This window comes from Equus asinus, chromosome 2 (assembly GCF_041296235.1).
Source record: "Equus asinus isolate D_3611 breed Donkey chromosome 2, EquAss-T2T_v2, whole genome shotgun sequence".
Classification (NCBI taxonomy): Eukaryota; Metazoa; Chordata; class Mammalia; order Perissodactyla; family Equidae; genus Equus; species Equus asinus.
In genome coordinates, this window is record NC_091791.1 from 140313938 (window position 1) to 140340523 (window position 26586).

The following is a 26586-nucleotide window of genomic DNA, read 5'->3' on the forward strand; positions in this document are numbered from 1 at the left end:
TTCCCATTTTATGGATGAAGATACTGTGGTTTAGGACCACAGAGCTATTCAGCACTAGATCAGAATTCAATCTGGCTGTCTCTGGAGCCTGACATCTTGAGCATGAGTCACACAGCCTCCACCCTGTGACCTCATAGCTTCCCTTCATGGTCTTGTCCCAAAGGCCAATAGTTTAGCAACAAAACATCTATTCCCTGCCCCTGCCCCTAGGCTAAGACCAGGCCCTGATGGTCCGACCTTCTCCTCCGTCCATGGAGGTCTTTTGGCCGTCACTGTGTCATGTATTAGATTAGAATCTTATTTTCAGAATATCACCAGATGAGATCAGCCATCGGAGGGCCATCAAAGTCCCCTTTCGGTAGAGATGATTTCCTTTATGCAAAGGTTGGAAAGCATCGTGCCACTTTTTTATTAGCTTTTACTTCCAAAGGTCTGAAGTCTTGGGTAAAAAGTATAAATAAATAAATACAAGGTATCGAGAAAACACCACGGCTACCGGTGATAGCAGCTTAGGAGTTTCTAGGTTTTCACTTACCTTCATCAGCCAGAGTGTTCGCACAGGGCTGCACGATGTTAAAGATTTGGATTTCTTTTCACAGCATTCTAGCTTTTAAAGTGTAATCGTTTCGTGGAGTGTGCTTTTTTTTTGAGGAAGATTAGCCCTGAGCTAACATCTGCCACCAATCCTCCTCTTTTTGCTGAGGAAGACTGGCCCTGAGCTAACATCCGTGCCCACCTTCCTCTACTTTATATGTGGGATGCCTACCACAGCATGGCTTGCCAAGCGGTGCCATGTCCGCACCCGGGATCTGAACTGGTGAACCCCGGGCAGCCAAAGCAGAACGTGCGAACTTAACCGCTGCACCACTGGGCTGGCCCTGGAGCGTGCATTTTTTGATGTAACAATAATTACTAAAGATGTGTTCCACAATTTCAAGCAAATTTGAGACTTCCTCGCTGCTTAAACATAATTCCACTCCTGGCAGACGGTTACTTTTACTAATAGGCAAACGCATTTTCCTCTTGGTATGAAAATGAAAATATTTTGCTAAAACCTTACAGAAAACCTTGACACAAAGGTACGAAACCAAGAGAAACTAGTGCTAGAAACCCCAGTGTTCTCCTGAGCGACTAGACAGCAGAGGAAATCACCTGCTTCCACCTTCACAGGTTCCGCATCGTTATTCACCAGAGTTAAAGGACAATCTCACTGGAAATGCGAACCGTGACTGGATATTTGATACTATTAAGAAATTGTTGATAATTATTTTTCTCTGTGATGATGGTATTTTGATTTTTTAAAAGAATCTTTTAGATGTATGCATTAAATGTTCATGAATACAATGATATGATGTCTGGGATTTGCTTCAAAAATAATCTCATGGGGTAGAGAGAAGCAGAGAGGGGTATAGATGAAACAGTAGGACCACGTGTTGACAACTGTGGAAGCCGGGTGGAAAGTACACTATACTATTTTCTCCACTATTGTATATTTTAAAAATCTTCCATAATAAAAAAAATGAAGGCAATTCTATTGACTTCTGTTAACACTAAAAAATAAAACTGAATTCTTAGGTACTTGAAAGACGGTTTCTGGAAGATACCTGTAACTGAAGATTATTAAATAATGGAGAATAAGAGAAGAGCTTCTAACCAATTCTAACATCCTTACTCCATAGTTTCAAATGACAACACATTATAATGACATTGATAATAATAACAATGGCAGCTACTGCAGCAGCAACAGTTCATGTTTAGTGAATACAAACTATGAGCCTGGAACTGTTTTAAGAGCTTTACGTTGATTATTTCACTATTAAGATCCTCACTTAATAGATGAGGAAACTGAGGCTAAGTAACTTGGCCACTGTCCCAGCAAGTAAAATCCTGAGGAGCCAGGATTTGAATCCAGAGAGTCTGATTCCATAATCCATTCTTTCAGTCATTCAACAAATATTTATTGAGCAGCTACCATGTTCCAGGCCCTGGGGTAGCAGTGGTGAATAAAAGAACGAAACTTCCTGCCAGCGTAGGGCATCTATTCCAGTGGGAGGAGACAGACAAAACCCATCATGCTTAACAAATAATATGTGTATTTTAGAGACAGTAGAAGTACTTTAGAAAAAATAAAGCAAGGAAGAGGAGAGGGAATGACAAGGCTGTGAGAAAGACCTGACTAATATGGTGACATTTGAGCAGAGACTTGAAGGAGGTGGGGTGGTCAATTTCAGGCAAGAGAAGCATCATGTGCAAAGGCCCTGTGGCAGGAGATTTGCTTGGTGTGTTCAAGGATCAGGACAGAGGCCCATGTAACTGGAGCTGAGGACAGACAGGGAGAACAGTAGAGGCGTGGCTAGCGAGGTCAGAGCCTGTGATGCTTTGAAGGGCATTTGGGCTTTTAGTTTGAGTGGGATGCGGGCTACTGGGGTGGAGGCTTGAGCAGAACAGGCACCTTACCTAAGAATCACTCACGCTACTGTGTTGATAACAGGCTGCAAGAGGTTAACCGGAAAGTAGGGAGCCCAGTGAAGAGGCTCTTCCAGGACCCAGGAGAGATCCCAGTGGCTTAGACCAGGGCTGTGCGGGGGAAGAGGTCAGATCTGGACTATATTTTGAAGGTAGAGCTGACAGAATTTTAATTAATAGCTGATGCTTTTACAATTCACATTTACAGTTGCTTGAATTTGAAAATGAAGACCTTCTCTCTGTCCAATTAAACCAGGAAGGTTTTACCTGCGGGAGATCGTGAGCCTGAGGGAGCGAGTCAGCCTGGGAGGAGCCTGCGCGATGGGAAGCGTGTGAGTCTTGGCTCAGGACGCGGGTGACCAGTCTGCCCCGGTGATGACGCTGACTCCCTGCATCCCAGAAAACCCCGGAGCCCAGAGTAAACTGGGATGATTGGTCACCCTACTCAGACATGTGGTTTGTGTTACACCTCTGCCACTCTTCGCTCTGGAACTCCGTGCAAATCATTTAGGCCCCTGAGCCTCAGTTTCCCCATCTCTAAATGGGGATGATAACCTACTTGCCCGGCTGATCTGAAAGTCTTATGAGACACTGGATGTGAATGTGCTTTGTAAACGGTGAGACATTTATATGCAAATAACATACTAGGCGTCTCTGGAACTTACCGTGCCCAGGCCCAAGGACCTCCCCGCTTCCCTCTCAGGTCAGGTCAGGTCAGGAAGCCCCTCTGCCTCTAGGTGCTTGAGAAGGGAGAAGGACGACCCCCACGGCCCCAGGCCTGGCCTCTGGAGTACCCCTCACAACTTCCAGAAGCCCCCCGGCTCTCCTGTGTCTCTGTCCTTAGTCCGGGGCTCAGCCTGCCTTTGGCCTTGTTTCCTGAGACCCCACACGCGGGGAGCCGAGGGCCGCGCGGAGCAAGAGACGGCGGTGTGACTGCGCTCTGGGCCACCAGGGGGCGCCCGGGAGGAAGGGAGCGGGCGGCAGGGCCCACTCACCCCTTCGGCACCCACAGAGCCCAGGAAACTTGCGGTAGCCCGCGAAAATGTTCTAACACCGTATGAAAAAAGTAGTATAATCTAGCTAGCCACCAGTGCAGTCATAAAATATCATTTATACAAGAAATTTTCTGGGACGGAAGGGGCGCACGAAGGCAAAAGCGCTTCAAGTCCACAAAAGACATAAGGCAGCCCTGGAGGGAGATGAGTCACACCAGGCTCGGGCAGCATCTCCGTCCGCACACGGTTCCATGGCTTCTCTCAGCCAGTTCAGTTCATTTATTCATGGTCCGTTTATACGGCGGCCTCCTTTTTATTCGTCTAGAGACAGCTCCTTTTGGGTAAGAGCTACTTGGTTTCCAGCCACAAGAGAGAGGTTGGGAGGTAGTGAATCAGTCCATCGATCTACCTAGCTAGCTTATCTATCTGCCTATCTAGTATCTGTGTATGTGTGTAGCATCTGTGTATGTTTGTATCAGCTATCTACCTATTTCTTTTTAGAGAGTCAACCAGGAAGCCTGACCAGGACTACCATTGCTTCTCTCCATGCCGTGTGGTTAGTAAACGTGTTATCTTGGAGAATTTAAATTCCCACTTTAAGAATGGAGGTACAACATCGGTTTGGGGATGTTTGCTGGGTTGAGCAATTCTGTTTAACCCGTCTAGTTCATTTGTTAAGAAGTCTTGGAAAATTACCTCAGATTGAACTAACATGGCCTTTGGAAGTTTCTATACACGAAACTTTTATAAAAATGTTCATGAACAACTTGTCCCAAATCCTTTACTAATGGTCTTTTACACTATGTTCTGAGGATCCTCTCAACAGACACACACACACACACAGAAACACACACACACACATTTCTCTTCAGAGACCCCTCAGTGGCTGCTTGCGGGGGCGGGGGGGGGGGTTGTTAGATGACATCACACGCGAGATGAAACTGCCTTCCTGCCCCACCCTTCCTCTGTTTAGAGCAGCCCTGGTTTACTTGTGGGTACCACATAAGATTTTAGTTGAACAATAGCTTCTGTGGCTAAATAAAACTTGTAAACCATTCTGTATAACTGGAAGTTGTAATTCTTTTTCCACGATGATATTTTCAGGTGCTAACATAACTTTAAACAAGATGTGTGTAAGCAATTTAAAGAAAATAATTTATGTCTTCAGCATCAGATTTTTAAATGTGAAATTTTTACTCATTTATCCTGTTCAGTAGCTGAATATTTACTCTGGCTCTTGCTGCTTAGAAGAGTCCTACAACCTTTGACGTGCTCTGAGACCTCAACTGGCTGGGGAATCACAGAGAAATTCTATTTTTGGCATTAAAATAAATGCTTCTACTAAGTTTTAGGATTGACAAGGAAGAAAAGAGAGGGGGGATGTTGCAAGTCTAGCTTCTAAGGATCTATTTAACAAATAGGTGAGTTGGCTCTCTCTAACTGACTTCTTATACAGATCATTCAGCCTCACAGAACTTCCTTTGATAAGAACCAGGCACAAGCAAACCCACTGACAAACTGGGGGAGGGGAGGACTTGAGCGTGAGCACAGGGAACAAGAGGACTTTTTTTTTCCAATTTAAAAAACCTTCCTGGGGTTGATTTCCTTAAATGTACATTTCCTCTTCCTAATCCTAGTCATTAATCACCAAGTAGTGTTTAATGAGCACCTGCATGGATCATAGACTTGAACCAATGTGAAAACTCAAATTTGGGGTTGCCTCTACCTCTGATAATTATAAGCCACCCCCAGGGTCTGTTCCCAACTTGTTTGGCATCTCTGTTGTTGGCAGAACTTGAATCAGGGCACTGGATTTCAACATCTTCTCTTACTCCTCTCCTCACCTTTTCTCGATCCTAGGGTCTCTCAGCCTCTGCGTTATTGACATTTTATGCTGAATAATTCTATGTTTCCGGGGAGCTGTCTTGTGAATTGTAGGATGTTTAGCAGCATCCCAGACTTCTACCCACTAGATGCTGGTAACACTGCCCCCCCAGTTGTGACAGCCAAAAATGTCTCCAGACATTGCCAAATGTCCCCTTGCAAGGGGAGTGGGTGGAAGTGGGAAGGGAACAAATCTGCCCGCTTTTGAGAACCACTGGTCTCTAATCTGTGAGGATTCTCAAGATGAGAATCCTATCAGGAATTATCTGGCCACCGCAAGACGTGGTTCTCAAAGAAACCTTAGACCCAAGCAATTTAACCAAGTCAATGTTCTCAACCCCGGCTACACATTAGACTCACTGAGATAGCTACAAATGACCAACTGGGGGTGAGTATTTTTTAAAACCTCCCCTGGAGATCTCAGTTTGTAGACAGGATAGACAACCTCTGAACTAAGTGTTCTTAGCAGTCTTAGTATTTATACAAACTTTAAAAAAAAAAAAACCAATTTTATTGCAAATAGGAAATATCCAGGTAGTTTCAGAGCAAGAAAAAAATTGCATATGTTGGTAGATTACAGAACATAAGCCACTGGAAACATGTCATATGTGCTTTTTGCTGTTCTGTTACCATCAAAAAGCAGTTGGGAAACTGAATGCCTCTGGGAATGCTGGGCTTTGTAACAGTTTGGCTGGAGGTGCATCACTCGATGTAGAGGAATTCCTCTGGTGTTTGTAGCTCACAGAGATGCTTTTGACCAAAGTGATATCCATCAGAGAACTTCACAGGCAAGAGCTTGGCCAAGAGGAAAATCCTCAAATGGAATGTTTGGGATTGGCAGGGAAGGGAGGTCAAGGCTTGGCAAGACCAAAGGTGGGCTAGGAAGGGAGGCCTCGTGGTAATATTTTTCAGCAGATGAAAAATATGATCAAATCACTCCCTCTTTCCTTTGTTAGTGCTTCAGTAACAGCAGGAGTAACTCCAGACAGTGAAGGTCTTTCTATCTTAGGATCCAGGAGAATTAGGTTTAGAAGGTATGCATGTTCTGGCAGCTGCCAATCCCACTTCGTCTGGACAGCCAGGAAGGGCTGGCCAAGATTCTCATCAGTTATTGATCTTCTGGAAGGTGTAGGATGCATTAGACGATGTTCAACTTTCCACGTGACCTTAGGCCACTCACTTAACTTCCCTGAGATTTTGGTGTTTTTATCTGAAAAATGGGCAGCATGGTATTGACCTCACACAGTCACTATGAGGATTAAGTTAGATAATGTGTGTGAAAGTGCATTGTGGATTATAAAGCCCAACAGGTATATTATCTTTCCAGGGACTTTCTATCCTGAAGATTACACTAGTCCAGGAGCCAGTGGCTTTCAGTTTTGGCCTCTAGGAGGTGTATAGAATAATGGGTGAGTGTAGCCATTGACTTAAGTTGTGAATAGTCTGTGCTCAAGTGGGCAATTAGGAAAATACATTTGAGCTAAAAATACAGAGTGATGTATTTTTCATGATGGAGGTTATGATTACATTTTAGGTTATTATATACTAAAGACCAAGAAATTCATTGATGCCCTCTAAAGTGCAAAGAGCAAGAGATTAGTCTGATAAATGGTTTCCATTAAAAAAAATTCCATTTGGTTTCCGAAATTTATCTTGTCTCCTGGGGTTTCTGAGTGCCACAGTGTCCTCCTCCTGAGCTGCATTCTACTGCTTTTTACATCCCTAGGTCTGTAGAATATCAATATTTATGCAAATACAGAGGCACAACATAACTAGAGAGCTAACCCACTATGTCCCTAATTCGTGGATATGTAACTGAAATCACTGTTTTGTCTTTTAGTTTAGTTTTGGTTGATAGAATGTAATCTTTGTGGGTGTTGAATAAAAGGCTTTTGGTGATGTTGTTTCATACAGGTAATGCAGCTGAGACCATCCAAATAAGTCCATGGTCAAGGTTCCAAGTTATTAGTGCTCGCTTAGTAATAAGGACTCCCATCAAAGGATGAAATAAACAGGGCAGGAGAGAAGGTTGTTTCAGGGGACAGGCAGTCAGTACTATTCTGGGGGACGCTGGTAGAGAAGAGGTCAGTGTTTTCAAATCTTCACTCAGATGCTTTTCCAAATAGGTGTCCCACATGGTTAGCAGAGAAACTTGGGCAGATCCACCCCAGTCTTATGAAAACACAGACACCTGGATGCCATCTTCCTGAAGAGAACACCTGCTCAGCCAGTTGCAAACCCAGAACAGAGCACACTCCTACATTATCACATTAAGTTCATATTTCTCTGGTCTGCCCTCAGATTGTTCTGCCTCGAAGTCTGAGTCAGGGTCTGGGTGGTGGATTTCAATGACAAGAACATAGATGAGGCCCCCAATGGAGGCACCAACCAGAGGGCCCACTACAGGAATCCACCAGAAGTAATTTCCAGCCCTGCAATCAAACAAGAAATCAGTGATACACCACTTCGCCTTCCTCCTGGTATTACTGCTAGTTATTCACTATCCAGCTCGTCTTTCTCATGCTCATGGCCCCCTTTTAACTCAGCAAGAGCTAAATCTAAGGGCACTCACTGTAGCTTGGTAACCATCATCCTAGATTTTCCGGTATACTTGATTTCAGATGATCTATTCCATTGTCATATTAGTACTTGTGAGAGAATATGTCCCATTTATTTTCCTTTCGGAAAATCTAGTCTCTGAACCCAAGGTCAAAATTGAGGACATCTAGGGAAAGTTCAGGTCGAATATTCAGGAATTGCCTTTCCCTCATCCCGAAATAATGAGTCCTGGGGATTATGAATGAAAAGGAGATGTGAAGAGATTCTCAGACATCATTGGTCTATAAGGGCAATCACAAAATAAACAACCAGGAGATGTTTGTCAATGAATGAATGAATTAAAAAACTCAAAGGTGGTTATAAAATTACTTACTAAATATAATTTAATTCAGTGCTTATTTTTTGAGGTTATGGTTTAAAGTTACTTGCTGATAAGGCTTTTGTGCCATGAATCTCTCTCCCCTCCAGAAATCCTCAGTGTCAGCACGTCATATTAAAGGTATAATTCCAGGAGAAAGCAGGTGCCCTTGTGAATTGTCACCAATCTTTTTCTGGAGACAGGAAATCTATTTAAAGAACTCTAAAGAAAGGACCATGAATGCTCAGAATCAAGCAAAACTATGCAATATATTGTTTAAGGCTATGCAAATTTGAGATAAAACTTTAAAAGCAGGAGAATGATGAAAAAAAATTCGGGATATTGTGGAGGAGGCAGAGGAAGCAGGAGGAGCACAGATACGTGAGGATTTCAAAGTGTTCTAGTCGGGGGAAGGAGTCATGGCTGTTCTTCTCATCGTTACGCTTAATAACTACACATATGGTCCATGAGGGCTTTTGTTTGTATCAAATTTTGATTAGAAAGGATAATAAAGGAAATAAGCACAAAACAAGAGGCCTGTCCTAGAATTCATGAGACCTAGTTCTAATCTCGGGACTGTCTAGAAGGTCTTTGAGCAAGGGTCCCCGCTCTGAGCTTCCTTCTGCCGTCTGCACGGTGGTCCCTTCCACCTGGATCACCCAAGCACTGTCTTAAGACATCAATCTTTGACCACAAATGCAGGCCCCAGGGAAGAGCGCTGAGGTTGAGCACAGCAGCCACCAGATGTCACTCTTACTGCATGGGAGAGGGGTCGCTGCACTCTGCTGTTCTCACAGCACCCTTTCCCACACCCCCACATCCAGATGGACTTTTCCATAAGAGGCACATGGCCTTTAAAAAAGAACTAGGAGACTTCCCTTCAGCGAAATACATGAAGCAAATATAAGCCACTTTATTTGGCTCATCATTTCCTTTCTTCCATCACTGCTTTATGGCAAATCTTCCACTGTCATTTAACAGATTAGGGTCCAAGATGTCTGCCAGCACACATGTCCTCCTTTCACTGGCCAGCCTTTCCTCCTTCTGTCAGAGCTGAATGCTTTGTGCCAGAGTCATGTCATAAATGGAGGAGCTCAGGTGTGGTTCCCTGCCTGGCTCAGTCTAAGGTGTACACAGGGTCATTTGCACGCTATGATTTGGGGGCTGCCAGGAAAATGTCTGTGTTCATTGCTTAGGGTGCTGTCATCAGGGATTCATTCCTTTGGGTAAACTATTTGAAAAATTAACAACACCCCTGAGATCTTTCATCCGTTCAGTCACTAACACCTTAATGTGCATTAGTGGAGAGAACTTGCACGGGAAGCATCCTATATTTAACGGAAAAGCAAGAGTCAGCCAGGGTCTGTTGACTCTTGCCCTCCTCAGAGCCTCTGGTGCCCACTCCCCCTGTCATCCTCACTGCTTGCTGTACAGAGGCAACCAAGGATCCAAGAATAAGGCAGCCTTGATTTTAGCTGAGATCTTGGGTGTGATCCAAGCCAGCACAACTCCTGAGATCCTTACCTTGGGTAGCAAACCCTGAAAGGATGGGACACTCTAGGGACACTTATCTCTCAAAAGTTTTCTTGGGAACTTTCTGGGTGAGGATTACCAGCCAGCCTAGCTCTTATATAACTGGTTCCTGCCCCTTCTACTCTCTCCTTTTTGACCCACTTTATATAATGATGTCAGATTAGTTTTCGTAAATTGAGGATCTAAAAATGTCACATTTCTGCCCTAAATCCTTTGCTGTTCTTCATAGCCTATGGAATAGGGAGCATCAAAACCCCAAAATTTTCATTCTGGGAGTCTAGGACCTCTATGATCTAACAGTTGCCCTTTCCAAGCTTCTTCATGTACCCTTCCAGCTAGACTGAAGCACTCGCTATTTTAACAATCTGCCTTTGTTTTAACCTCTCTATCCCCTGTTTAAGGATGTCCAAATGCTATAAAATGGCCCTACTTCCACCTCCATCAATCCTAAATCTGGAGCTGCAAATCTCCTCTCAATTCCTGGAGTTAATCAGACAGATTTCTTTAATGGCACTCGACAGCTTCAACCTTGTGTAGAAACCTGTGTTAACTCCTTTGAAATAAAACTTAAATAAAACAGTGAAGGGTAGCGATTGGGTCATATCATCTTTAGCACAGGGCCTTGAAGAAGAGATCACGTAGCTGCATGGATGAATGAATGAAAGCGTGAAGGGAAAAGACTCCGATGCTAACAAGGGACGTGGAGCTCAGAGTTTGGCATTAGGTAACCCCAGAATTCTCCCACAGACATGGTCTCTTACTATATACTTAAGGAAACAAAGAGAGAATAAGCAAGAACTCTGTTTTAGAACCACCACGATAAGCTCAAAGGGAGGCCAGATCACCTTGGGGGGGGGGGGCATCTTTGTTCTAGGGGTCTGTGTAATGCTAACAGAGGTGACCTGGTGGTGGAGGCAGTGGTCTCCTAGAGTGAAGCTAAGGAAGATGGGATTAAAGGAAACTCATGGGCTAATTCTGGCCTCTGGGAATAAGGAGATCTTTTGGACATATGTTTTAGATTCTCCATTGGAAGACCACAAAGCATCCTTCTCAGTTGGGGATATTTTGTTCAATCTTTTCACATTCTAGTGGTGATCATTCTCCATGCACTCTTAAAATTTTTGGCCAAATAATTCTTTGTCGTGGGGATCTGTCCTGGGTACCTTAGGATGCTTAGCAGTATCCTAGTAACAACTTCCACCTCCACCCTTCCCAATGTGACAACCAAAGATGCCTCCAGGCAAACATCCCTAGGGGCAAAATTGCCTGTAGTTGAGAACCACTGCTCTAGGAAATTCCATGTAATGTTAGTTTCTTAAAGGTAGGGAATGTTGCTTGGTCCTCTTTGTATCCTCATCTCCTAGGATGTGTCTGGCATACAGCACTTATCCGTCCATTCTTTGATTCAGTAACTTTATTGGGACTTCCTGTACGCCAGGCCCTATTCTAGTCACTGTGGCTACAAGAGTGAAAAGCTGTGAAGGTCCCCATCCTCGTGATCCTTACAGTCTAGGGCTCTCAGTGCTATCTGTGGTGGTCATCTGAGCGGTGTCAGTTATTTTAATAGCTTGCTTTTTGTGCTGGTGAAGGCAAGGCAAACTCTCTCTTAAATAAGTCATCACGTGTGTCTGACTATATGTACAGGTCAGCGTTTAGGGACACTCAAGTCTTTTGTTCTCACAGCAGACATTAAAATTTGCTCACCTGTGTTTTTTCTACTTCTCTTTCTCCACGTTAGAAACTTGTTTCCTGATAAACCACAGTGAGTTCCTTTCCGTGGAGAGATGCGTGAGTGGATGGGACAGACTGCTGGGACGGACTGCTGGGACTTTATGAGGAGAATGTGGGGAGGAATTAATGGGAAAAGTTTGTCCTAGGAGCTTGGTACCAAGTTGGCATATTTCCTCAACACATTCTGAGGAGAAAAGCACGGGGTCTTTCCATTTCCTGTGCACAGACTCTCATTTGTATCTGTCCTGCCGGGAATTTCTTACTCATACCTCTAGACCCGACTTAGCTCTCACTTCTTCCGTGGTGCTTCTCCAGCTCCCCCAGGCAGAGCTAGCCACTCCCTTATCTGTGTTCCCTCAGCACTTTGTTTTAGAGGTTGCTAGATCACTTATTACATTGCTCAAAGCTAGTGTCTTAGCTGATTTTGAAATTTCCTTGCCTAGTACAGTGACCATAGCATAAATAGTGTTCAATGAAGATCTGTTGAATAATGAAAGAATGAATGAAGCATTGCTAGCCTGGTTGACTAGAAAAAGCCCTGTAGTTGTATCAGATGTAAATTCCAGTCCTGACTTTGTCACAAGTGAATCTGTCGACAAATTATACAACCAAAATATTCACGTAAAACCATATAACAACTGAGGAACTATTATTGTTATATAGGACAGGCCTATCTCTTTTGAGTTTATCTAGAGGCTCTCTCACTGTCTCCCTGTGTCTGTGTCTATCTTTCTTTCTCTTCGTCTTTCTCTGTCTCGCGTATACACACCCCAAATCACCAGTCGCCAGTGGAACATTTCACACTTATGACCAGAGTATGTGCTTCACCTCCACCATCCCACTTGAGCTTTCCTGGATCTCCAAGTCAAAGCACAGCTCTCCTTGATAAGATGCGCCTGAATATTTCCCTCCCCACCGTTGTTACTTACGTGAAGACCTCAAACCCCCATCCTGCCAAAGCAGTGAAAAATCTGGGACCCAGGTCTCGAGCTGGGTTCATGGCACAGCCACTGTTCAGTCCCAAAGAGCAAGATATGACAATAATCAGGAGGCCGATGACAATGGGCTCTAGGCCTCTGGGGACTCCCAAGTTTCTGGAGTCAAAAATGGCAAAGACAATCATGAGGAGGAACATGGTGGCCACTACCTGAGGAGGGAGAAAATGTGCAAGGGGGTTAGCTTGTAGTCTGCCCACTCACCCACCTCAGATTCACCCCCTCTTGTTAAAACAAACCTAGTAATAACTAACATACTCTGGGTGAAGACACTGTGCCAGGCACTCTTCTTGTCACAGCAATCCTAGACGTGGTGCTAATATCATCCTCCTTTACAGATTAGTTATCTGCCCACAGTCACACACTTAGTCAGTGGCAGACAGGTGTGGACCCAGAGGGTTCAGCTCTGGAGGCTGTTACCTTGACCACACTGTTCTGCTAAGCTAATACCCAGCTAAATAGAAGCGCACGCTGAACAAATGGACAAAGGGGCTCATTCAAAATGGCGAGAAAAACAATGTCAGATATCAATAGATAATCGGGCAAAGGAAATGAACGGAAAATTCATAAAAGAAAAATAGAATTAAGAAACAAATAAGTGGGAAAAATGGATTTGCAATGAGAAAATGCAAACAATACCAAATGTTAGGGAAATGATATCAGTTCTCTCAGGCTTTTCTAGTAGAACTAAACACATACCGCACTTTCTAAATTTCTAAAGGAAATTCAGCAGTAATTTAGCAATATGCATTTTAAAAACCCCATAAAGTTATTTGTTCACTTTGACCCAGCTGGATATTTGAGAACCATTCCATGGAAATAATCTAAAATATGGAAAAATCATAAAACAAACACATTCACTTATGAATTATTTATAGAACTGAAGATCTGGAAGCCACCTAAGTACACGTCAATAGGGAAATGGCTAAATTATGGGGTGCCTATTTTATAGGCTGTTATAGGGCCATTAAAACAATAAATATAAAAGCTATGGGGCCACATTTAAAAATACTTATGATATTAAGAAAAAATATACATGCATTATATTTTACATTCAAGAACACTTATAAAAGAAAAAGTGCAAGAGAATCTACACACAATGATAACAGGTATTCTGAAGCGGTGGGTTATAGCTGGTGTTTTCCCCACTTTCTATTTTCTAAACTTGCCAAACTATTATTTTACTTTAACAGCTAAATGATAGCTACTATTCCCTGAACACTTACTATGTACCAGGTACTTCATATGATTTTTCTCATTAGGACTTCGTAACAATTCATGAGATAAGTCCTATTATTATTGTCCGTTTACAGGTCAGGAAACCAGAGTAGAAGGAGGTTAAGAAACTTGCCCAAGGACACACAGCCTTTACGCAGAAGAATCAGAATGAGAACCAGGCAACTTTAGCATTTTATCTGCTTTCCAAAATAATAAGATGAAAAGAATTTGTATTCAAAGAGATATGTGGTCGCAAGAGCTCTGTTCTCTGAAAAGCCTTCGGTGCCCTCCCAGGCAGGGTGGAAGCTTCCTCCTCTGGGCTTCCATTGCCTTTGGACTTTCCTTCTATCACAGCTGTTATTACCCTGCAAGAGAGTGGTCTGCTTATTTGTCAGATTGAGCACCAGATGCTAAACTCCTAGGAGAAGGAACAGCATGGAGTTTACCCAGCTCAGCAGGGATCAATAAATATTTATTGATTGAAAGAATGATTGTTTATTAGTTAAATTATGGAATAAGCTTGGACCATATTTAGAGCAAAACAATTTAGTAGTCTTGAGATAAGATGGCCTAGAAATATGGCCATGGTGGCCAAGAGTGCTGTTGGGTGTCCACTGACTGATCATTGGCACTTTCTGGAACTCTCCTCAAAGCCTAATGAATACAGAGCTTGCAGGGCTTGCTAATGGTTGAGCACCAGCATCTTCTAACAATTGTTTTCTCTACTTAGCTATACATAATAACTGGCTTAAAACCACAGTCCTTAGAGAAATGGGAAGCCCACTTTGAGACAAGCACACAGTGAAGAAAACTGAGGAGATGATATGTGGATAAACATCAGGCAAGATATGTAAACCCTCAGTGAGGCTGAACCTCCACTGACCAGAAGACCGAGCAATTTCCTTGTGACCAAGACACCCGGTGAAATGTCTTGAGGATAGGAATTGGGAAAACACATAAAATTCTATGAGATTCCATTAGAAGAACAAAGTTGGGAGGAAGAGAGAAAGGGAGAAAGAGAAGGAGGAAGAAAAGGCCTGCTAATGGTAGAAAAAAGACCATTTGTTGACTGACCACTATTCGCCAGGGATTTTATTGCCATGGTGTATTACTCAGGTATTATTGATGCCATTTATCAGAAGACTAAACTGATGCTTCAGAAGGTTCTGAGTAACTTGTGCAAGGGCAAAAGCGTGGGGACGAGTCAAGGCTGGGACGAGTCTCCTAGAAGACTGCAGAATTCCAAGAGAGGCTCGCACCACTCTCCTGACCTTGGAGTGACCTTGTGTCAGAGATGTCCTGGCACCCGCTAATTCTCTGGAGGAAAGAAAGGAGGAGAGCATTGCTCCAGGACTCAGCGGAGAGGGCCTCTCTCTGGGGGAAAGCACACAGGGCTGGAGTCTTCACTCGCCCCTCACATTCTCCAAACAGCCCAAGAGTATAGGGAGGTGACTGTGGATCCAAATCACAAGGAACAAAGTCATAGTCTTTTTCTCCAAGGTTTGAGAGAGAAAGTCATTCTTTCTCCCTTAGCTCCAATGGAAAGGACCTGAATTCTCATGAGAAATCACTAAAGATCCTTTAAGAGCTCTTGGCTCCAATCCTATCTTCTTCATTATAAGATAAATTGGGTTTGAATTGAATGGAAAACAGGATCCTTGAGTAACCCTGTAATTCTTACTCATCCTGAAAGCCCATTCTGAGGCACCCGCTGGGGCCCTAATTGACTCAGCAAATACCCAGCTAATTGCTCTAGTCAATGTGTGCACTCACAGCTTAACAGGTACCACCTTCTCTGTCCTTCTAAACCTGCCTAGGAGAATAGACTCCTGGCACTTTGAAGCTAGAAAGAATCACCTGGTCGATCACTCTTTCTCTCTCTCTCTCTCTCTCTCTCAGTAGAGACTGATGCCCGCAGAGGTAAGGGACCCGTACCATCTTGCCTTCAGTGATCTCTTCCCCCTCCTCCTAGTCTTCCCTCCTCACCTCTTTTTCTGTGTTGCTGTCCAAGTTTATGAAACAACTGCCCTCCTGCCTCCTTTCTTCAGTTGGTACCAGTTTTTCCTAGTTTCCAACTGGCTAATCTAGTCTCCAAGCTGGAAAGGATCTTAAAGGTGACATATCCCTCACTGCCAGCCATCTGGTGTTAGAATCTCCTCAAGAATCTCCCCATTCCCACTTTCTACCCCTAGAGGTCACCCAGACAAGCCTCCAAACCTCTAGCAACTATTGTCTTGGGTCAATAGGGTCTATATTTAGCCCAACCCCAATTGCTAGAAAAGCCTTTCTTTTATTGAATGTAACTTTATCTCACCATAATTTCACTTGTTTATGGACTCATCCATTCACTGAATAAATATTTATTGAGTACCTATTATGTACCAGGCATTGTACTTCCACCAAGTCTCTATGGGGGGTATACACACCAAGTCTAACCTCTTTTGTGCTTGGTAGCCCTTCAAATCTCTGAAAGCTACTATCCTATCCTATCCATCCATCCCCCCACTCCCTTACACACCTTCTCTAGAGCAAACACCCCCATTCTCCTCACTGCTGTGTGACGTCATTACCTTTTTGGTTCCTCTCCTTTGGTTGCATGCTCCCTTGAAGTGTGACATTTGGAAATGAGTCTAATACTCCCAGGACAGAGTAGAGGAAGACCCTCAACTACTTCATTTGAATACTGTGCTTCTATTATTGCATCTTATGATAACATTCCTTTATCTGGCAGCTACATCTCTCTGTATCTTTTCCACTGAAACTTTTCCTATCATTCTAGCTCTGTTCCTAATCACTAATGTGACCCCTACAGTCCTCTTTCCTATCTAATTATATTCAGTTTTCATTGTTCCTTTTGTTCTTATATGATCATTTTGATCTTCAACTAGATTCTAAATTCCTGGGCAGATACCGTTTACATGGCATTTTCTTCATATTATTCACTTTATCCTTACAAGTAATCTGATAAGTGCTAACATTATCCCCAATTCGCAACTGAAAAGCCTGAAACCCGAAAATTCCAGTAATTTGCTGAAGTTACACAGGGAGCTGTGGGCAGAACTCTTATTTTAATTCATGCACTCAGACTCCAAACCTTGGATCTTCACAACTCACATTTACTTGTCCCTCAAGTTCCAGACACAGGGCTGAGCACATAGTGAGAGCTCTATGAAGATTTTTTGCCTATTTGGCTTATTGATCAAAGTGGAAAGGAAAAAGCTGAGGGCATGAAGACATAGTTTTTTCATCTGTCCGTTGAATGGAGCCGTGCAGAGTTGGCAAACTGGAAGATCTATTTAACACACATGCCCACTCTAACCTGCCCCATTGTGTACGTCCTGATCACAAGAGAAGAACTTAGAGTTGCTGGAGAAGATGTCCTTCCTTCCTCCCTTCCTCCCTCCCTCCCTTCCTCCCTTCCTCCCTTCCTTACTCCCTCCCTCCCTTCCTTCCTCCCTTCCTCCCTTCCTTCCTCCCTCCCTTCCTTTATTCCTCTACTCTAACTGAACAGCCTTCCTGGGATACAGTAAGGGAGGGAGAGTCTGTTGGGTTGCCAATGTTGATCCTGCCACAAAGTGACCAGAACAGTTGTACTACTGGCTCCACTACTGATGCTTAGATGCAGTTTGTTTAAACATCAATAAGGCAGAGATACTTCTGTCTATCTTGAGAGTCTGGATAAACCTATGTTCATGGAGAGAGATACAGAGGATCCGCGATACCCTGGGCTCAACTACCACACTTCACCATCCTTGAATCGAGACCAAGATGTCTTTTCTTGTGGCCTCCACATTTAGATAATGCACACAAAAATACAATAATAGTGAGGCAAACTCCTTTTGCCCCTGGGGTTGAAATGTCCAGTCATCCACTCTCTTCTGGATCTCAACTGATGTAAAACAAGTGTTAAAAAAGAGACAACAGGCCCCAAATGGGGTCACTTGTGCTAAGCCTGAGACTTACTACCCAACCTAACTGCAGTTTCAGCCTCTCTCAGGAATGCAATCTTAACCAGTCAGTCTGGAATTACCTGGTCAGCTCTCGTGAGGCAATCTGCCTGGTAGACCCCTATTGCCCTCAAAGGAAGGTGCCTGAAACAATTCGCTCTTTCCTAGCAATTTCCTTGTCCCACCTCCTTCAACCTATATAAACTTTCCATTTTGTACGCTCTTTGGAGCTCCTTTCTATTTGCTAGCTAGGATGCTGCCCAATTCATGAATTGTTGAATAAAGCCAATAAGACCTTTAAAATTTAGTCAATTGAATTTTTTTTTTAACATAAGTGTATGTATTGAAGAGGAAGCAGAAAACTGTCTTAGTGGTGTCAACTCCAGCAAAGGCAAAATTTGTCAAGAAAGCTTGGGTTGTGCCTTGTGATCTCTGATTTTGGAAACACAGCCTTTTCTTTCTGAGAGATCCATAATGTTCCTATGTGTTCCCCTGTTAGATTACATTTTTTCACCAAAGTTAGGTCTTTGTTGAATGTACACTTACTTGGTCTGCAAATGCATTCGCCAGAGACAAATATGGAGCTGGGTACGTTGCAAAAATGTGTGCTGTTGCATTTTCTCCCACGATGAGCAGTTTTCCACCAGCAAAGGACATGAGTCCATCTATGGAAGACAGAGCTCTGGCATGTTAGTGTGCTCTGGCAGGGGCGAGGGATGCCTGTGCCAGGTCTTGTGCTAAAGAACTACTGTCAAGCACTCAGGTTCAGTGTGGCAGATCCATATCGTTTACCTCTCTTTGCTTCATAGTATGGCAGTTTTAGGGAAGCCTAGAGAAATCCCAGGATGGAGGGTCAAGGATAGAAAGCCCTGGGCGCCCTTGATGGTTCACTCCAAACTTGAGCCAAATCCTTAGCCAGTGAGTCCTGAGAGCCAATCTTCTTCTGGGGGAATTCTTGGAATTTTCAAGATCGACTCAAAGCCTAAGTGGAGCTTGGGCTTACTCTAGGCAGAATTCATAATTCCCAGAGGGCTCTCGGTAACCCCTAACACCAGTCCAGAATTTGAGGGTGTTGTGGTACAGTGCAGGGGCCCTTGGAGCAAGGAGGACAGCAGTCCCCCCACACAACCAGTGTCAACCCCGGGTCTCTCCTGCCACAGCAACTGGCTCTCTGAGTTTCTGGTCTGGTCTTGAATTTCCCTATAGTCTTCTTAGACTCTAATTCTCAGAAAGACACTGGGAAGAGGCCTCTTTCCACAATGTATTTTTCTAAGGCCCGGCTCATAGATTCTAGTTTCTAAGGGCTTCAGTTTGAGAAGTCATAGTGTATTAAGACTTACCTTGGGTTAGACAGAAGGAAATACCTTAACAGTGGATTTCATAGAACTCCAAGACATTTTAGTTTGAAGGACCTTGGAAATCGTTTAGTTCAATTCCCTCGTTTTCCAGAGGAATCATCTAGTTCAATTCCCTCATTTTCCAGAGGAATCATCTAGTTCAATTCTCTCATTTTCCAGAGGAGGAGGACCACACAGCTACTTATTTAGTTCACACAGAACTAAAGTCTGGGTCTTCTATTGTCGAGACTGTGTTTTCCCCCGAGGACTGCTGCAGAATGGAAGCCCTGGCTGTCGGACAGAGGGGGAAGATGTTCCCCACACAGCCCTTTTCTCTGCTCTGCCTCTTCCTTCAAAGACTGTGTTCCAGATTCCTACTCTAAATACTCCCTCATCATATCCCTTGCTACCAGTTAAAGCCTCCTCTCTCAGCCAAGTCAGAGAAAGTCATGGAGAAGCCACTGGCCTACGCTTATTTTGTGTATGTTCACACTGTAGTGCTGGTTGGGCCTAAAGATAGACTTCCTTTAAGTTCTTCCCCTGTTCCCTATTTAAGCTGGGAGCATTTTCATTAAGAGGCTTCATGAATTTGCCCTAATGATAATGTTGGCCCCATTATTTAGAACCTAGAACTGTTAGAACTGCCTGTTAATTGTAAAATGCTTCCTGTTCTTGCTTTATCTCACTTTTTCCTACCAAGTAATTCTGACTGCCAAATTCTGCCCAGCTCTGCCTAACCTCTGGACTCAGGGGCCCTACTCACCATAGTAAATGCCAAAGAGGGTTGCGGCCCCCGCAAAGGCCCCCAAGAACTGGGCTCCCATGTAAAAAGGCAATTTGAACCATTTCATCCGTCCAAAAAGACACATTGCAAAAGTCACAGCCGGGTTGATGTGGCCACCTGTGAGGAAGATAAGATGATTAGGAGTGTCGGAGGGCAGGCCAGGGAGAAGTATTATGAAGAAGCCTTATCTGGAGACCTCGGCAGAACTCAGAGAACTGTAGGTGAGGAGACAGAGGCTTGGGTATGTGTGTGCCTGAGTGGGGAGGGAGGAAGGACTAATAATCTTCATGGCATCATTAGACACTGTTTAGGAAGCTTAGCCTGCTGAAAGGGGAGTCTTTACAGAAAGGAATTTGTACTCAAGTGGCTCATTTTCTATCTATCTATCAGCTATCTGTCACCTATCATCTATCATGATCATCTATCTACTGAGTTTTATCTATCTATAAAGCAACAACCCCAAAGAGATTGATGTAAACTGTTAATTTCAATATATATTTTAAAAAGTCAGTGGCCATTCCTTGGTCCATGTCCAGAGGATATAAAAACAATCTTTAAGGGGAAATGCCCCTTGGTCGGTGGGCTGTGCCTCTCACTGAGGTAAGTGGCTCCGTTTATCTGAGGTGATCACAGTGTCTGAGTAGATTCCCCACATTTCCTCTGCATAAACAATGTATGGCTCTCACATCCAGAGATACAGCAACACTTCTGTCACCCCAGCCTAATCTAGAGAAATCAGCCTCCTTGATTCCCATGTACCCACAAGATCAGTTAGAGAGTTTGCTCTGTGGTAGATCAGTAATATCCCCAGCTGGCTTTGCCAGGAACAACAACATCTATTGAACACCTGCCAGATGCTGTCATAGGGGCATTACATGCACTTGATCCTTGTAAGAACCCAGTGAGATGGGTACTGCTCCAGTTAACTGTGAGGAAACTGAGGCACAGAAGTAAAGTAACTTTCTTAAGGCCATATGGTTAATAAGTGGTAGAACTAGGATTCCAGTCCAGGTTAACCTGAACTTTGGTGCCTATGTTTTTTATGTTATACCACTTCCAGAACTTCTTCACCAAGTCTATCAAGGCTTCTTCGCCTTAGTGGGCAGGAAATAAAAAGAATTTCAAAAACTATCTTTGAGCATATGGGCTCACTTCCTATGGATGAAGGATGTTCACTTAAAGAGTACAGATGACATTTTTTGTGGAGGGGGAATTACAGTCACTGTCAATGCGACCACATTGAAATGTGGACCTTTGGGTTATGGAAATCAAAAGAAGAGTGATGATGATGATGATGATGATGATGATGATGATGATTCCTCTCCATTTGACCCTCCACAGAACCTATCAGTGAACCTGTTTTTGGAAGCTCTCCCCCTGTGAAGAAAGACATGCTTTTCTCAAATTTCCAAGCCAAAGTGGGCTTGCAGTGAGGAGGGGTTCTGGCTGCAGGCAAAACCACGAGTCTTTTCTTCATGTGCCCTTGCCACTTGGGCTAATATGAGCAAGAAAATTCCAACGTATCAAAGTATAGATGACTTCCTGAAGTCTTACAAACACTTAAACTGTTTTGTTTTACTTTTAAATCCAAGACAGCCACAATTCTGGAGACTAGCAGGAGTACAGCTTACTAGGAAAGCTGGAAACAGGGGTTAGGAGATGGGAGCACGCACGGTGGTGGAAAGTTCCTGAAGCCAGCTCTGTTCCTATTGTCCCAGAGGCTGGTTGGAGAGTAGCCGCCACCGAACCAGCCTAGAGGGACCCATTAGGAAAGGACGAGAGGACATAAGAAATCACCTCCAATCAAAGATACCACTCCTCCTATGAGTTTGCCAATCAAAGAGTTATTTCTTTAGCAAGCTCCTCTTCCAAAATAAAACTTCCCGTAGACAGCTTTATGCTTTTTAGCCCCTCATAAGCACCCTGAGGCAGGAACTCTTCTTCATCTTGCTGCAAGGCACTTCACACGTGTTCAAGATATGAATGTTGAAGAAATAAGAGGTCTGTATTCCGAGGGCTCAGACTACAAAGATCTACAGAGAAGGAAAGTTGTTTGGGGGTCAGAGAGGGTGTGTCTGGGAGGGTGCCCTGCAAAGCAGTGACGAAAACTCTCCTTGCAGAGGTGAATGGTCGCTCCAGCTTAGTGGAAGGAAAAGGCAGAGCAGTGTAGCAGAAAGAACACGAGTGCTGGAGTCAGAGTGGGGCACTCCACCCTTGCCTTGGATCAGCCAAGGTTTTTGTGAAAATCAGCTTATTTATTTACACAAAGAGCCCGGGGTTGCAGCTGGAGACCAGGAGGCCTGAGATGAAAGTCTTATGTGAGCAGGGTGAACTCCTTCAAGGTTCTATTCTAGACAAGTCCCCTCCTGCCCGCTACCCACAGACAATTCTGTGATGGAGATAAACTTGGGAATTTGCCATTAAGCAAAGCTATTTTGCTTTTCCAGTGAATTTATATTACTTATAAAACACTACATCAAAAACAACTACGGTAGTCTAGGTACGAGTAGGCACTGTAAACACTTCGTGGGGGACGCCGCATAATTGGGGCGCTGTGGGTTCTGATTGGCGGATTGGCTGGCCAGACCACTGGCGTGTTCCCAACGGAGCAGGATGCAGGAACTTCCTGGCAGTCAGGTCACGTCTTATAGATCAAAACCACAGGGCAGCTGACCTTACCAGTCTGCAACCACAAAATGGGATCCCATTTATGTTTCAGCCCAATGTACACTGGTTGTTTTTGGAATCCTCAAAGTGGGCCTCATATGTGCCCATCAACCAGTATGTTAGCTGTAGCCACCACTGAGAAAGTCACCTCCCATTCACAATCTCTCTCTCCTGTTCCTGTGGCTGCTGAAGCCAATACTGACATTGGCGTGGATGTCATCAGTGGGCCGTTGTGTTGTCTTGGCCTGTTCCCAAAGCCACCAGTCCTCAGGAAGCTGGAACAGCGCTAGGTTCCAAACAGAGCTGGCAAGACCAGTTCCCTTTCCAGCCCAATGCTGCCTTTTATCAGTCAGGCTCAGAAACAGCTCTACTTGTATTTTGGGGTCTCAGCCTCTTGTAAACAATTTCATCAGCTCCTGACTCTCACTCGGAAACAAGCTCTAGTGAAAACAGCCCCATCAGTTCTGGGCACCCCTCTGAGCACAGGGGCTTTACCCCAGTCCAGGCCAGATGGGAAGACTCCACGCCACCCCTCTAGCTACATTGGTAGGGCCAGGGACCAATTTATCTTAAGTAAATATTTGACAATGTTCAATTTAGGGCATGATGCTGGCAAAACACTCCAAAACCACATCTCCAGCTAAAAAAATAGCTGAGAATAGGCCCACATTTGTATTGCACGGTTTCTGGTAACCACACTTGTGTGAATGTAGTGGGAGCATGTAGGGGGTGGCAGAGGAGTATGGTGCGTGCTTGTTCTAATCCAGGACTGTGTTCTGTGTGTCAGGTCTGCGCTGTAATAACGCCTTGGCACAGTCGGGTGGTCCCCTGGTTATTCTTGTGCCTTAGGAAGGCAGTACTATGCTGGGATCACAGCAAAGGCTCGACAAGAGTTTGAACAGAAACACTGCTCATGCCAAACAAATCAGGGAGTACACAGGAATCTGTAACCCAGCCTGCCCCTGGATCTGTCTGACTGTGATATGGAAAAGGTGCCAGCCAGCAAATGACCGTTGCAGGTGCCCAGCCCAAGGAGGCTCCCAGGGAGTCTGAGCAATCATTCTTCAGGGCTCCAATGACAGCATTTGTCACCAGGCCAGCTAGGTTAACTGCAGGATCCTCTGGCAGGACCATTCTGCCCAAAAGTCCTGCCTGGAATACCCTTCTCATAAGAGACCTTTTGAAATATCGTGTAATAAAGGGGACATGAGCTTTGCTGTCACATAGACCTGGGTCAAATCTTTCCTCTGCCTCTTTACCAGCTGTGGGACTTCCAGCAATTTATTTAATTCCTCATAGCTCCAGTTTTCTCTGTAGAACGGAGACAATAACGCCTGCCTCCAAGCGCTGCGGGAGAGGAGAGAGGAGATGAAGTCGGTAGAGCACCAGCACAGTGTCCAGCATCACCAAGAGTCCTGCCTGAGTGTTCGGAGCACCCAGACCAGGTTGCTGAAAGATTCCGAGTGCCTTTGGGAACTGGATCATTTCCACATCAGCTTCCTCCTAAGTTCCCAGACTGCATTAAACACCATCATTTCATTTTGCTTCTCAGAACCTTGAGAGAGGCTTCTAATCAGCCTACCTCTCAGGGCAGAATTAGATCAAGACTTCCGGATCAGACCTGTGTGCCCATGAAAGCACCAGCCATTGTGCAATGACCTAGACTCTCTCTGATAGCGGTGGCTCCAGGTCCAGGGACTTGCCTCTGTTGGAGTGATCTTCACTGGGCTGTTCAGAGTATCTGGGAAACAGTTTCTAAGCATGGGGTAGAGCAAGTAAAAGATCATTTTGACTTGAAGAATATGATGCACTGGTCAGATTTAGGAATCAGTCAGTTCTGAGTTCTAACTGCCATCTCTGTCTCTTGCTAAATGTCGCCTTTGCACAAGTCACTATTTGCTGCCCATTGCAATTTATCATCTATCAAAACAGAATCAAATAGATATTCTTGCAAGATTGTTGAGATCTAAATAAATTAAGGAATGTAAAGCGTGCAGCACTGTTCTAGCACATTGGAATGAGTTAGTAGTCACTATTATTATTTCTATTACTTACCAGAGACACCTCCAGTCACATAAATGGCCATTGCAACGGCCGTTGCAAATCCAACATTGATAGTGACAATTCCTCCAAAATGTCCTCGACTGAGGATAGCTTGGGCAACAGAGCCACATCCAAGGACCTAGAATGAGAAGAAACTCAACAGGTAAGTGGCAATGGCCACTGTCAAAGATAATGGAAAGTCACAATAACAAGACATGTTTTTTAACCAAACTCATGGATTGGGCTGCCTCAAGCTTCATACAAATCAAATTATAATGATCCACCTATGTGCAGATAGCAAAATGGTGGTCCCAAGACTGCATTTGGCTTACAGATGAGTTTTGCTGGGCCTGCACAGTGTTAAAATTTTGCCTGCATTTGTAAATTGGGTAATGCCACACAATGATCCAGGTTTCTGGCTTTATTTTAAATTAACTTTTTTACTTTGAGACAGTTGTAGATTCACAAGAGGTTATAAGAAGTGACACAGAAAGATCCCATGTGCCTTTTACCCATTGGTTTCTTTAAATCAATCAGAAAATCTGGCAACCCTCAGGAAAATAACTTCCTGGAGCAAAGTAGCAGTTGGCTGCTCCCTTTGAGCAGAGTGTGTGCTCTCCCAAATGGCTCGCTTCGCTTCACTTCACTCATTTAGGTCTCCTTTCTGGGCCCTATAGGAATTTGGGGTTGAGATCCCTGCTCTAGAAGTTCCCAGTATAAGCCAGATCAGGCTCAAAAATAATCACATGTACATCCAACAAGTGGAAAGGCCATTCGTACCATGTGCAAGGCCATTAGAAAGAGTGTGTGTTGTGTAAGAAAACAAAAGAAACTGTCGGGGGATAGAGTTGGCAATGAAGCCCTCCTAATCCCCATGTTTTTTCTTTCTAATGAGACCGTAGTTTCCTAAAGAGCGGAAGCTGCCAAACTTACTGCTTCTTGCATTTCTTAGGGCACTAAGCACAATGCTGTGAGCACTCTGCACCGCTGTACAATGCAGGTGAAGTATGATAGTGAGTCGTCCGCAATCTGCAGCTGCTAGAGGATCTTTTGGAGAATAGAATCAGTGTTCAGAAAGGTTTGGAATAAATACATTATGGTCCATTCCCTCAACAGAATACTATGCAGCCATAAAATAGAATGAGGAAGATCTGTGTGTACCAAAGTAGAAAGATCCCCAAGGTATATTATTAAATTAAAAAAAAGATGCAACGCAGTGTTACAGCACACTGCCAATTGTATTAAAAACACATTATATATATTTCTTTTCATATGCATGGTCTATTACCATGAATGCACAAACGGCAGGAAGTGGGGTTGGATCTTAGAGGGGGAAACTACATGGCCAGGACAGGAGTCGGAAGAAAACTTTTCATTGTATATTCTTTTTTTTCTGTTTTTTAACCATGTGTCTTAGTCCATTTGGGCTGCTATAACAAAATACGACAGACTGGGTAGCTCATAAATAACAGAGACTTATTTCTCATGGTTCTGGAGGCTAGAAGTCCAAGATAGTGCCAGCCTGGTCAGGGGAGGGCCCTCTTCCAGGTTGCAGACTTCTCTCTGTGTTCTCATGTGGTGGAAGGGTGAGCTAGCTCTCTGGGACTTCTTTTATGGGGGCACCAATGTCATTCGTGAGGGCTCTGCTCTCATGACCTAATCACCTCCCACAGGCCCCACCTCCTAATACCATCACCCTGAGCATTAGGTTTTTAACAAGTGAATTTGGGGAGGGCACAAACATTCAGACCATGTATTTCCTAATTGTTAAAAAGTGGGTCCTATATATTCATTGAACAACCAATTAAAACCATTTAATCATGATCCATTAAAGAACATCTGGTGAAGCAGGGTTATTGGGAAAGATGGAACAGTGCAGACAAGTTTCGTAGGAAAATAACAAGACACCATGTTAATGACCATCAGCTCATGCTGTGGGTTACAGAGCTCGTGTGGTCCTGGAGGACTAAGTCCTGGACTGTAGGATCGTTACATCATTGCTCTTTATGTATCCAATTGGCCAAACTTTTTCTAAAATAGAGAGTCCAGTTTGGGTGTCATCACTAAAG

The 26586-nt window shown here is 44.0% G+C and overlaps 1 protein-coding gene across 2 annotated transcripts in view; it reads right to left on the reverse strand.

The window, feature by feature from the left end:
• Window positions 1-5818: 5818 nt before the first annotated feature.
• Window positions 5819-26586, reverse strand: part of AQP9 (aquaporin 9) — a 42746-nt gene continuing 21978 nt past the window's right edge. Inside the window, exons 2-6 of one of the 2 annotated variants that reach the window (XM_014839444.3) lie at window positions 24530-24656; window positions 19787-19924; window positions 18233-18351; window positions 12456-12673; window positions 5819-7777 (exon numbers count right to left, since the gene is read on the reverse strand). In XM_014839444.3, coding sequence (XP_014694930.1) covers window positions 7603-7777; window positions 12456-12673; window positions 18233-18351; window positions 19787-19924; window positions 24530-24656 — 777 coding nt within the window. In that variant the 3' untranslated portion in view covers window positions 5819-7602. The remainder of the gene's footprint in view (window positions 7778-12455; window positions 12674-18232; window positions 18352-19786; window positions 19925-24529; window positions 24657-26586) is intronic. The other variant, XM_044764811.2, reaches the window with a different exon arrangement.